The sequence below is a fragment of the Falco rusticolus genome, chromosome 3 (genome assembly GCF_015220075.1).
Source record: "Falco rusticolus isolate bFalRus1 chromosome 3, bFalRus1.pri, whole genome shotgun sequence".
NCBI classification, from domain to species: domain Eukaryota; kingdom Metazoa; phylum Chordata; class Aves; order Falconiformes; family Falconidae; genus Falco; species Falco rusticolus.
In genome coordinates, this window is record NC_051189.1 from 56,084,985 (window position 1) to 56,099,237 (window position 14,253).

Here is a 14,253-nt window from a genome sequence, read left to right on the forward strand (position 1 = left end):
CAAACATAACCAAGAGTTGATAACATGGCAAAAATAACCAGACTGTACAGTATTTTCAAGTTTTACTCCCCTTTTTTCTGTCTGAAGAATCTCATTAACACTGAAGAAGCTAAGTCTGCCAAGCTTTTGAGTTTCACAGTACTTTGAAAAAAGTCCAAAATAAATGCACTTTCAATAAGACTGACTCAGTTAAAACTCACGAACAAGAAGCCATGTATTAAAGTCTTAACTTCCCCACATTTAATTTAAAATTTCTTTTTAGCTCTGTCTCCTATGTACAAGTTTAAAGTTACCTACAGCATAAGCTGAATAACATCCATTTTACCTTTCAGCATTATACATTAGCATCAAAAACAGAAGTTCTGTTTCTGTACCAATTCACAACGTATGAAGAGAAGCAAATTATTAAAGAGAAATATTCCACTAACAATAGGATGCTCTCCAAAACACACCTTGACTTCTGGAAAGCACTACCGAACAGTCAGGGAAGATTTAAGTGCTGAGAAAAAGTTAAGCTATTTGACATAAATTGCTATCTATCTTGCAATATTTATCTAATATTCAAATGTTTAAAATGATATATTTATTTTTATATTACAAATTAAAAAGTTTCAAATGTTGTTCTCTGCACAGTTTGTGTGGGTTTTTTGTTGGAGGCTATCTCTTACTGTTAGTAAGAGTCTTACTGTTAGTAAAGGTCAGAACTCGAGCAAGAAGCAGAATAGGTTTTGCACTGAAAATTAAATCTGTTCCAAATACCTATTTGATATCAACTGTAAAAAATTTCTACAGAAATCTAGTCCACTTTATTGTGGTATCCATGCACTTAATACATGCATTTATTTTATCATCCTCAAAAAGGAAGATGGATGTGGACTTTATCAACGCTTAAAAACATATGAGGTATAATTACAAGTGTGTGTATATATATATACACACACACATATGCTTACATACATCTATGGATACATATTTAATTTTCATAAAATATTTATCTATTTGACCTTAGGGGTAATTTAGTGCATTGTATTCCATGTAAGGCACCACAGCCTGAAGCACAGAAACTACAGGTTAGGTGAAGCAGGAAAGCTTAGATTAGGAAAGGTAGGTCCTTAAGGAAGGTTTCAAGCAGAGTATGTTACGTTCCACTTGTGACCCATGTCAGTGACAGGCTAAAAGTTCAGGGGGGCATTTTTAACAGTTTTAAGTAGCTCGTGCTTAGTGCATTTAACAGATTATAATAGCTATCGTTCCAGATCAAATTAGAAAAACAAAGTGGCAAATACAAACCCCTTGGTTTCATTCAGAAACAGGCCAGTGGTAGAACTATGGAAACAACAATAAAATAAACTACTATCACTAAAGTCTTAAAGAAAATAAAACTTAACTTCTAAATGAATCAAACTATTGCAATGATTTGTTGGCCCGGGGAGGCGTGGGTTAGACATTTTTCACAATAGATTTTTTTTTTTGTTTCATTCTCATTAACTTGTTCCCAGGCCAATATGTAAGCTACACAATGTTGTGAACGAATGAAACTACTACTACTGTGATGGGAGACAGCATTCTCTCTTTTTCCATGCTTCAGAAGTGCTCAGATCCAACTGCAACCAAAAAAAGTAGGTACCAGCTTTAACATATCTAACTTTAGTAGATGCAAGTGAAACCCTGTGTATGGGGGGAACCTACACAGGGTTCAAATTACTAACACTGGAAATATTTTCCCATTCTTCCAATAAAAATCTTTGTAAAGGAGAGAGGATTCTGGGAAAAACTGCAATATGCCTCACATTCCACCAACAAACTGACCCAGTCTGAACTACAATTTGGATCCCTCCATCAAAGCAAACATCTGCTGCTCCTACAGAAAAAATGCCTTCACCCACAGAAAAATCTTGAGCATCCCTATGAAGAGGAGGTTTCCCCCCCCCCCCCCCATACACTTGCCCTGTGTCTCATATTGAGATCAAAATCACACAAACCAACCAATACAAGAGTCTAAGGAAAGCATCGCAGAACAAAAACTAACAAAAAATACTCCACCTAGGTAGCTGGAGACAGGCAACAGTACTCCTGGCTAATGCTGTTATGTAAATAGGGAGAATTCACATTAAGTGAAGAGGTTACCAAGTCAGACTTGAAAGAATTGTCTTCTGAAAGCTAAAAATAAGCTCCCTTCACTAGGTCCTTGACACGTTCTCTTGCAGAACTTTTATGAGCACTGTAGAAAACAGTAAATGTATTTATTGTTCCTATCAACACTTCCAACCACTACTTTTACTTTGTGAAGTGTGATTCCATTCCATATATATATATAAATGTTTTACTTTTTAGCTATCAGTCTTGATAGCTGTGTTCTAAGAGACTAACCCAGATTTTATTCCCATATATTAATACACAGCCTTATTTGTCCAACTTCACTCAACTGAAGAGTAGAATTTAGTAGTAAAGTTAAACAAGTAAACACACACATTTCTTATTTTGTGTAAACCGTACCGAATTCTCTACCATACAATAAAATACTACTGAAGCTCGAATGACAGCTCTGAAAAATACCATTTATCAACAACGTAATAAGCAACCAGCAAACGCAGCAGGTTTTCTATTAAGTTCTGCCTATGCAATAGTTTTTGTAAGCTATCTTAACTGAAGACTAATGCAGATGCATAGTATGCAGCTAGCATAAAACATGTTATGCCTTAAAACTAACTTCTTCCTACGAGCTGCTCTATAAAAGCTGAAATAAGAAATTCCTTCTATACATACTTCCAAGAAAACAAAAATTAAATGTTTCTTATACTGACAAGCATGATGTAACACAACAATCCTAAGATCACTTTATAACTGCATGGTATATTTAGTAATTATTTCCAAGTAAATATTCCTTAAAAACTCAAATCCCTTTCCCAATTCCAACATTCAAGAAGGGAAACATTTTTACAAATCCTATCTTAAGATCTTAATAGCTTCCTTACAAAAACCTTTATTGGCAAAGTTTTACAGCCAACAGAGGAAACTTCCCAGGTATCTGGAGTTACCTGAATACAGCATTAAACCAAACTGACTAGTAGCTTCATTCTAACAACAGCTTCTCAAGTATTAGAAAGATACATATCTAGGCAACATCAAAATTGAAGAAGTTAGTTACATGCAGATTTAAGGATCTTTTGAAAGAATACCATAATTCTACCCTCCCATACACGTTTTCCTTTTACAAATGCTAAAACAATCTTTAAAACCAAATCTTTACCTAGGGTTTCCTCTTAGCGCAGCATGGTGAAGAGCATTAAACCCGTTGTTGTTGGTGATAGTAACATCTGCTCCAGCTTCTAACAATACAGCAAGGATGTCATCACGTTTTTTACTTATTGCATCATGAAGTGGAGTGTCACCTTCAGAATCCTAAAACCAGGAACAGTTTACATAAATTTTCACATGTCCACATTAAAGAAAAAAAATGCGCTTAAATATCACTAGGAAACACTACAGAAACACAAAACAGTTCTTCAGACCTAAGAAGTGATGCTACACTGCAGAGTTCAGATCAAGGTGCTTCTGATTTTGCTCTGCTTTTGCAAATACTTCAGTGTGTAATCCTAGCCAGGGCTCCAGTATCCTGTGTTTACACTACCACCAGAACTCAAACCCAGAGCTCACTTATGCCTCGCATCTGATAGTACCGAAGCCACTGATGTCAACATCAACGCCTCCATATCTCATACCCAGATAGAGCTGATGCCCAAATTACAATTTATGAATAACAGGACAGCAACAAAATCTAACGCAACAAAGAGCGAACCAGTAAGGCTGAGGAAAGCAGGGAATCTGAGTAATGAATGCTAAGATTGAGCTAGCATAAAAAATATGCAAAAGACAATACCAAAAAGACAGCATGAAATAAAAGGATAAGGAAATCAAAATAAAATAAGAGCCCAGGTACTACACTTAGGCATATCTGTTAACCGAAGCAGATCATTTTTCATGAAGCAAAGGCCAATGTCCTAAGCAACATTAAGCTTTTAAACTTCTTGTGGCTAACACCAGATTAGAGTATTCAAGGTACACGAAAATATTTCATTGCATAATTGAACAGGCGAAGTATTTATATTTTTAGCTCGGTGTTTTATTTTTCAAATATCCCAAATAAGGGAAAAATACTTTTTATTCCTTGAAGCATTTTGTACATTACTTACTCAAGGACCTGAATGGCTGGACTGAAAAGGAATGCTCTAGACTAACAGTGAGAAAACACATCCATTTAAGCTTATTTGCTGTTATATAGGCAAACTCGCTAGATTTATGCTTCCAGTAAAATTCTAACACCATATAAGTCATGAAGTCTTTTGCTACTGACACTGACTCAACTGCAAACTGACTAACACAGAAACTGAACATTTTAGCAATACACTAGTATGAAAACACATCTTTATATCTTTACAGTGAGAATCAAAAACTGCCAAAGTGCTACAATATGGAAACACTTGAAACAGTTTGCCAAAACTAAATTATGTGGCTTTTATTTGGTTTAATTGATCATGTTTATGGAATATGCTGTTTACAGGCTAACATACGTTGCTGTTTACATAGTGAATTGGCTCAAGTAGCAGTGTGCTGGCCAGTCCAGTCATGCCTCAGTCTGACTCGACCCCCCTGTGCTCTCATCCATGAAACCAATCGCCTACTTGCATTTGCACAACGGACTTTCTCATCACACATGCAGGATCTGAAAGTTCATTACTTTCTATGGCAATTATATTGCCCAGATGGAGTTTCATAGCATGATTCTACTGAGTTGTTCAATTCAAACAGACTTCTATAATTTGAAGCCGGGCACATCCCGTTTGGCTGCCTATGTACCATACATGATTATATGACACACAGTCACCCTTTACTGGGCTCAACACATCAGGCTCCTCGTTACATCTACTGTTCAACAAATACTAAATAATGTCTGGATGGACATTAGCTGGCTAACTGCTCAACCTCAGCAAGATCAAAACCTACAAAGCCAAGTGGAAGCAGATAAATAAACAATCACTATATTCACTAATTTCAAGAAAGTTTGCTCATTTTTTTCAGAGTGGATATACAGCTCCAGAAACATCACTGATTATCGGCATGGCAAAACAAGGTGGTAAACATGTTATTACTGTGTATCTTGATTTGTCCAGAATGTTAACAGCTTTCTGTTTCTGCTGCAAACCTCTTCAAACTTACCCATTTCACTAAGGCACTGCACGTGGCTGCCTTCAGCTCACGCAGAATGGAGATGTCTGCTTATTTGATAGCAGGTTTCTAACTCTACCTTCTCAACAGAAGGTTGCGTTCATATGTTACAGCTTCTGCCACAGTCACTATAAATAAAACTCCCTGGGAAATTATGGTACTTCAGGACCTATGCATGAGGGCTTTTTAGATAAAAGGCTGAACATTTAAAAGAGAATCCAGCTAAACAGTTGTACCAATGATAGATCAGTTCTGAAAAAAAGGTTTCTTTTAATGAAACATTCCACAGTATCATCAGCCAAACTATTCAAAGCTGTATCTTGCAGAAGGAGCCAACAGCTGTAAATTCAACAGAGAAGGAATTAATCTGATAAGAAAGTTAATAATTACAGGTAACTAGTCTGTGAAAACACCAGTTAACATTAACTGACTAGAATAAATCAGGTGCCTATCTAGCTGTCAAGAAAACAGATAGATTTAATAGCATTTTTACTACAGCTGATCACATGCTGGTGGAAGCTAGGAAGAGAACTTCAAAAGATCCATTCCTTTTAATCTCATTTTCCATAATTCTTCTATCACCTACAAAACAGCATCTACACACAGCAGATCATAAAATTCAGTAGCTGAAAAGTGAATCTACATTAATATTTACTTTACCTGGAGACTAGGATGGCAACCAAAGTCCAGTAAAGTCTTCACAACTTGCAGATGACCTTTGTTGACAGCAATATGAAGTGGAGTCTGCCTGCGTTTGTTGCGAGCGTTCAAATCTGCACTGCCTCGGTGCAAAACCTCTATCACAGCACCCTCATCACCAAAGGCTGCATGATGGACAGCCCTGTCTCCATCTTTGTCCTAAAGCAGAAACACTAATTTAACCCAGTGTATTCTACAGTTCATTTGCATTTGAACAAGAACATTAAACTGAACAACTGTGCATATTTGATTTCTTTAAAGAAAAATTAGATAACCACGGTATTATTCAAATGCCTAATTAAAATAATTGCTCAAACTACAACAGAGGATGAAGAGTCTGTCCGTATATGAATGGATATTCTGTAACATGTGGTATTCTATATCACATACAGCTATTGCTCTGAATCTTTGTGATTTATTAATCAGAAACTTGATTGGATTCATTGGGGTTTCTACTACAAAACAACCACTGTCAAGAAAAACCCCAACCAGAAAACCCACAAACCCAAAAAACATTACACTCACTAACCCAGGGTAACCCTTCCGGTAACCCAGGAAGGGTTACAGATTCCAAATAATGGTATAAGAGAATTGCCTTGTTCATATGATTACGCTCATATTTATTAGGGTTTATTATATATGTCTTAGTTTTCAGTTAATAAACCTTTACCAAAGGCAATTTGGGACTGATGCTGAAATTAATTAGAAGTTCTGATTCCATGTTGACCATGATTCACAGCATTCGAGCTCTGATTAAATTCAGTTTCATCCAAACTAGAGAATTAAGATATGGAGATCATAAATTTGTCAGTCTGGGTAAGCGGACCGTACTACATGAAACATTTTAAAATATTAATCAAGTTATATCAACATTAATGACAGCATAAAAAAAAGCTCAAAGTAAAATGGAAGGTCTATAACAGGTTTCAATGAAAGAAACTAGCTTATGGAAGTTACAACTAATTTTTTGTTTACAGTGGAATATCACTGTGTATTTGCAGGATTTAATTTGACAATGGAGAAAAATTACTGAAAATTGTAAGGAGGAGATAAAATCATGATCAAGGGTGCACTGGATGTCTCTTGGGCAAGCTTAGTTTCTCATCAATTTGCTTTGCCTTCAGCAATGTCTTTCAAAAGTGTTTATTATTATATGAAACATTTCTAATATATTTTACTTCAAGGCAGACATTACTAGTTCCAAGAATAAACTGTATTTACAGAATTACAATATGACAATGACACCAGTTACAGCATTCAAAAACATGATGGAAAGAGGTTGCCAATCATCAAATAAATCTTTTTGGAAATATGAATACATTTTTTGAGACTATCAGGGTGCTAAACAACAGCAGCTTCAATAGCTTTTGAAAACACTGTATTTTTATGCCTTCCAAAACAATTCATGCTACAAAATTGTCTTCTAAGACAGCAGAAATCCTTCTCAGGCACATCCAACAAACAGTCAAAAGAAGCCAAAGCTTGCCTATTTGGAAGGGGAAGGGATCAGAAATGGGAAGTCTATGTATTTCTCATCTGGTTATAAAGATCATTACGAGGCAAAACTTATCAAGAGCACGACAGTAGTTAAACTGCTAAAACATTTACAGAGCACTGTTTCATAGGTATGTGGTAATTTGTCTTTTCATATTTGCAGTCTGCAAAGTATACCAAGATAGTTATTGATGAAACCCCATCTAATTCATAAATATTTTACAGTTTCAACATGCTTCAATATTGAGATGCAAACCGCTGATTTTATAAAATCTTAATGTACAGAATTCCTGCTTTAATGAGTAGAGGTCCAAGAAAGCACATGCCTTTTTTTTTAGCTCAGCCTCAAAACAAATGATCAAGAGGTAAATCTCACTGTGTAGTTTCTACACAGCAACATATTATACCTAGAAAAAGCTAGCAAGTAATTAAGCTTCTGTCCCAAGACTTGTATTTAGCTAGAAATCTAAATATTAAAAGCACTATAGTTCTACATGCCAACAATATTGTCAGTATTGTCAATATAATAATTGATACCCATAATTTCCACAGACTGAAAGGCTATGTATTTTATTATGTAGTACCTACATAAGGCTTTTTGAGCTCTGTCAGTAACATTTTCTGACTCAACAGAGGCCACTTGTACTCTATATTAAGCCAGAGACATAAGCACGGAGGAGACAGCAATATGAGGGCATACCCAGAAAATGTCATCATGAACATATATACTCTGCAGCAGTGACTAGAAGTGTAAATGTATCCAACTTAGCTATAAAGCAGACAAAATAAGGATTTTTATCCATTGCTTCCATGCCACAGACCGCAACAGTGAGGTAAACATACTATTTGCTCTCTGCTTAATGGGATGGTTCTGCTAGGTCTTCACATCACCAATATATTAAAAGCTGAAATTTTTTAAAGCCTGAAACAGCCTCATTAATCTAATCATGTAATATATATGATTAACATTGTAATAATTAATGCAATTAAGTAGGAATACCACCTTCATTTAAGCAACTACATGAAAAAGGTTTGAAAACTCAAATAAAACCCCTGCATTTTTTTTTAATGCCAGTGTTACAATACTTCTGAAGCCTCAGCAAACATGAACTCTTAACAATTCTGTTAGCAGATCACCAGGTGTATTATCTTGAAGCTGTTAAAGCAGTGCTTCTATTTCCCTCTCTTAATGCTTCTAACCTTTCCTTATACCAGAGAAGAAAGCATCAGTCCACCACTTAACAGGGCAGCTTTGATTCCATACTACACACGAAAAGCAGCTTAGTCGAGTTTGTAACAGTATATGGTATGTACTGCAGTGAAAGCACTACTAAAATGAAACTACTTCACAGAAATCTGACCACAGCAAGTACGTACTGCAAATTTAAGCCATCTTTAAAACTGGGCAGAAGACCTTTATAAAGTAACGGTGTATCTGTGAATATGAAAATAATTTTAGTTTCAAGATTTACATCATTGCTTTGTAAAGTTTTAACACTGTAACTTCTGTATACCAAATACAATATAACACTAAATGCCCATGCATGAGAAGTTATTTTTTTGTTACGCAAACAATGACTGGGCACACTATTAACTTCTAAGCCTTCTGTTAGGCTTTAAGTTATATTCTTAGAGAAATTTGACATATCCTTCTTGTGCTTCACAGAAGGAGCAAAGGCTGCAATATCAGTGCAATCTGTGTAAAGTGAATGAGGCAAAATAAATTTAAAATGCAAATATCATAGTATGTTGATAGATAATTTTCTCACAAACAATAATTCTAGAAAAACTTAAATAAAAGAACTCCTTCCATTTTGTTGGAGGTTAAAAAACAACATCAACCCACAGCTGAAAGATTTATCCTACCTAAAGATATTGTCATTACTTTGTGGTCAAACTTGCTTTAGTTAAGAATGGAAAGCTTTCTCCTAACTAAACACTGTACATAAAGAGCATAGCAACTATCTGAAGTTGGAGATGTAGCATCCAATATCATCTTTTTCTCTGACTGCCATAGGCACTGTGCTAGCCTATTGCATTCTACTGCTGAAATGAAATAAAGAAAGTAAAGGGGCTTCATCCACTACCATCACATACTAGCTTATACAGCTCTATTATATTAGCATTGTATTTCACTTAATTAGATGTGCTAAAGAATTAGATATTGACTCTGTAATATTGTTAGCAGGAGGTTAATTTGGGAATGTAATCACAGTAAGAAAAGGAGTTTTTTCCACTCACTGACATTTGAGAAGGCAGCAACTCCAATAGAATTGTTATTTTTGTATGTAGCAAAGTTTAAAACTTGTGGAGACACAAAGTCTATTTTGAAATATTAAGTTACCTCTGCTTCTACATCCACATTCTGTTTCAGAAGCAACTTCAAAATGTCAACATGGCCATTCTGACTAGCGGCTTGCATAGCTGTGTGTCCAGCACATTGTCCATTTACCTGGAAGCATACGAATACTGTGAGATAAGTTGCAGGATACACACACATACCTACGAGACATTTTAGTAGCGTATGTGCAAATGTATTAGAAAACTTAAAGGAATAGCACACATATGAAAGTATCAAGTGAACAGTTTTTAGACAGCTGCCTCTCTGCACATATAGATGATGTCCTAGTCTTCCCTACTTTGTTTCTATAGCATTACCTAGATAGAAGGAACGAAGCAAAAAACGGATTTCAAACAATAAGACTTTAATGACAGTTGGATCAAAACCTTTCATCTTTGGGCTACTGTAAAGGCAAGACTTTGAGAACAGGTTTCAGAACAATACCAGTCCTCTACAGCATACTTAACTTATTCTGTAATTTATGGCAACAACAGAAGTTAGTCTGAACAAAATACCATGTTTTGTATAATCTTGAGCTACATATCAGTCCTCAGATATAAGTCTCTTATCTGCAAGAATTACTACTGCTGTAGTAAGAAAAACATCCCATTGTGATTTTAAAACATGCTCCCTGAACCAAGTCCAAATATAGGACTTGATCCAACTGGACTCCAATGCCAATTCTTAAGCATTTTCTTTAAGATTTTTCAGTACTAGGTTATTAGACAAGTTGGTGAAAGGAATCTGACAGAACAGATTAGATGATCTACCTGACAAGTTAAAAAAACAAAACAAAAACCACAACTGGGGGATAAAAAATGCCCCAAAATCTACCCTCCTTCCTTCTATCCCACTTGAACCAAAAGAAGTTGAAGGTTCTTCACTTAGGAGTTTGGTTCCCTGCCCTGACTCTGGCAAACAGAGGTTGGAAAGTATTTTACTTCACAGCAGACAACAGAACACAAAATCTGTCTGGTGAAAAAGAGTCTAAGTGTTATCTTCACACACCCCCAAACATTTAATAGAACAACAAATGGGAGAATTGGAACTAGCTGTATTACTTCTATGCAGACAGACTACTAACTGTCTGGAACAGCTTCACGTCCTTTAATCTCACAGGTCCCCAGAACAGGTCCTCCCAAAACACAACACTCACATCTACGTCTGGTCTCTTTAGCAAATCTTCCACTTTAGCAACATCTCCGTTGGCAGCAGCTTTAACCAATTCTTCATTGAGATCTCCAGATTCTTGGGTTTCAAATAATTTTTTCAATAGCTGAGACAATCTCTCTATAATTATTAAAGAAAGGAGCATAAAAATTACAATTCTAATCACACAGGAACAGAAAAATAGCAGCTAAATTTGTCATGTTTCTAAAGGCATGTACATAATAATGCACAAACCACCATAACGTGGCAGCTCTTAAGTTATTACTAAGTTTTGAGTAAGCGCTACACACCAATACCCTTTAGACAGTTGAGACTGTCACATCAGAGACTTCAAAACAAAGTTGACTGAACCACAATAACTTGTCTACCACAAAATATAGAAAGGTGGGGACAAGGTATAAAAACATTAATGTACATATTTAGAGGGCTAAAAAGCCTGTTAAATCAACTTAGGGTATATCCTATATACCCTGTATCTGTGACTTGAAACACTAAGTCATATTATGCTTCTAGCTAGTTTTATGGGCGCTGTGACTTTGTCTTTATTGCAGAAAAACTCACTGTATCAATGCCTCCCTAGAAAAAAACCCTAGAAAACTATGTAGAAAGGTTTGTGGCATTAAAGCAAATATGCCAAGAGGAAAAAACAACTAGCTATGAACAAGAAAAGGAAAAAAAGATTCTAGTATAACTGATTTGTGAAACAGCCAACAGAACATAAAACACATTGGATAGTCTTTCTGCCTCATTATTAGATGAATAAGGGCAGGTTCAAAAGAACTGAAACCTGATTACATGGACAAAAAATATCCTACTGTAATTGGTCAAAGGATGTCTAGCTAAATTTCAAGACAGAAATTTTAAGGAAAGAATATAATGCCCATTAACTGCCTGCAACAGATCCCTCTGTTACACTTGCTATCCCATACCACCTATTAAAACAAGCAGTCTGCTTGCTACAGCCAGTGACATTCTCTCTTCATGCCCTAGTCCCTATTCCAATCTAATGTTCCCTCCAATTATTTAAAGTCCTCAGAGCAGACCTCCAAAGACATACCTGCACTGTGGCCAAACAGGAACCCAAATTTGGAGTTTTTGCACCTTATCAAGATAACAACCACCAACATCTCTGTACCAACTGCACGCTTTTTCTTGTGTCTTTCTCAAATGTTTAACATCAATTAGCCTGAGTATTATTAACCTTGCACACAAACTACGTACCAGTACTTACTAACAATTTTTTAATTAATACAAATACTTGCCATATGTACGTTACTGGTTATTCTACAAACTTACCACCAGATGCATTACTTATAGCAGATCCTGCTGATGCCACCTTTGAGACAGCTGCTGGATTGTACGTCCAAGATGTCCCACAAACCTCTACCTTTAAGTCACTGTCTGAATAGATCTGCTGGACCCGACCAACTTTACCTAAAGTCTGCATTAAAGACAGTGTCAAACGCAAATACTACTAAAAATAAAATATTTAGACATCTGAATGTTTTACATTAAGTCACAAATTTTATGAAGTCGTTTGTTTAAATAGTACAGTCACCGATACTTTTAGCGAAGATCAGGCTAAGCAGATTACTACATCCACACAAGTACTACACTGTGCTTGATGAAACACACTTTCTTTAACTTAGAAGAAAATCACTTTGACTCATACAACCTCCAGGTATTATTACCAATCGTAACTACAAATATTATTTAAGTTTTATGTTTGGTTTCACAAAATGGTAAAACTACTTACTGGAAGCATTGCCTCAGCCCACTCTCCATGACCTCTCTGAAGAAGTTTGATTCGCTCCAAGTCATAGCACACTTGAACAAGGTCACCCACTTGAAATTGTGAGGTACCTCCTTCTGCACCTTGAGCAGCATCTCCACTTCGGACAACATTGGCTTTGGTGAGAACAGCTGGATTGAAAGTCCACCTAGACAATGAAACATTTAAAGTATATTTTAAATATGCAAAATGAAATGTATGTTTAAAAATTATCTGTTGGAAAAGATTCTGCTTTGTATGCCTACAAACTTTCTGCAATTGAATACTATTGGCATATTTATTGTTAACCATTTTTCGTCCATAAACTTGTCTGTGGCTCATTAGTTGAATATTTCCAGGGTGATCTTCAGAGATGTACATTTGTAAAAGCAATGAAAAAATATCCTGCTTAAGGGGAAGCAAGCTGACAGCAATATAACAGTCCTGAAAGTAGCTATACAGTTTTATTTTTCCAGAGAGAGAAGGAGACTACTCTGATGGAAAAGGGGAAGATCCAAGCTGTCTCACAAAGGATTGGACTGCCAGGAAACAACATGTGAAGAACATCGAATTTTGTCCCCTCCCCCAGGTCAAAAGTTGCAACACCTCAGTTATAAAAAATACTCTTCAATTAAATGGATGTTCTATATACACCTCAATTTTTACCCAGGCTATCTTAATTTGTACTATAAATCTTACCAGTTTAGAGGCATTTAGCTGTTTTTACGCCGAGTTATATTCTAATATGTAATATGGTAATCCTTCCTTTATGTGCCATTTGGTCTGGGGATGACTTTCATTCAGCTATTATCTGATCTAGCTAAGAAGCATCAGATAATGTCTATAAAGGGCAAAGTCAGGGAGGAAACCACAGGACAGCATCTCCTGTCACTGGCTCTGCAGCCACGACTGTCAGAAGAAAAGCCACTTGCATCCCTTCAGCTTGTGTTAGGTGCAAGAACAGCTTTGTTTTGCATTATTTTGCAACATTAACAAAAAATATCTTGAGGGAAAGCCTGAATGAATAATACACTGTTAATCCTTTCTGGACAAACTGAATAGATCAGTCTCCAGATGCAACTGAAATGATATTCCACTCATCATCTGCTTTTTAAAGATAAGCCAAATACTTGAGAGGAAGACAAAACAAAACCATGTGGACATATAAGATCAGACCTAGCTGTAGAGGAGCTGGGTTTGAGTCCTGTTGGCATAGATGCAACTCATCAAACTTCAAACCCAAACTCCTTGCAGGGAGTGGTTTTGGCAAAAGCTTTCCCAGCACTTCCCATTCTTGGTCCATATTTACATAAACCACACTCCTTTGAATAACAAAATGCTAGAAATAGATCATGCCAAGGTCATTTAATATTAGACAAGATCCCCAACATAAGTAGTTTGTCACCTGACCACCCATTTTTCTGAAAACCTGCAATGCACTGCAATTACCATTCTTCTTGAAACCATGGGATACTTTGTAATTACAAAAAAAAATACTGATGAAAATACGACATTTTGGAAACCAGATCGTTCAGAACATCATTCCTTATTC

General features: G+C 36.0%; 1 protein-coding gene across 7 annotated transcripts in view; it reads right to left on the reverse strand.

Annotated features, from left to right (window-relative positions):
* Window positions 1–14,253, reverse strand: part of MIB1 (MIB E3 ubiquitin protein ligase 1) — a 101,624-nt gene that overhangs the window by 60,102 nt on the left and 27,269 nt on the right. For all 7 annotated transcript variants that reach the window (XR_005102975.1, XM_037379125.1, XM_037379126.1 and 4 more), the window contains exons 7-12: window positions 12,687–12,870; window positions 12,227–12,371; window positions 10,917–11,050; window positions 9,764–9,871; window positions 5,887–6,084; window positions 3,251–3,402 (exon numbers count right to left, since the gene is read on the reverse strand). Coding sequence is in view for 6 of the 7 variants with exons in the window: in XM_037379125.1 (XP_037235022.1) it covers window positions 3,251–3,402; window positions 5,887–6,084; window positions 9,764–9,871; window positions 10,917–11,050; window positions 12,227–12,371; window positions 12,687–12,870 (921 nt within the window). In the remaining variant the exon portion in view is untranslated. The remainder of the gene's footprint in view (window positions 1–3,250; window positions 3,403–5,886; window positions 6,085–9,763; window positions 9,872–10,916; window positions 11,051–12,226; window positions 12,372–12,686; window positions 12,871–14,253) is intronic.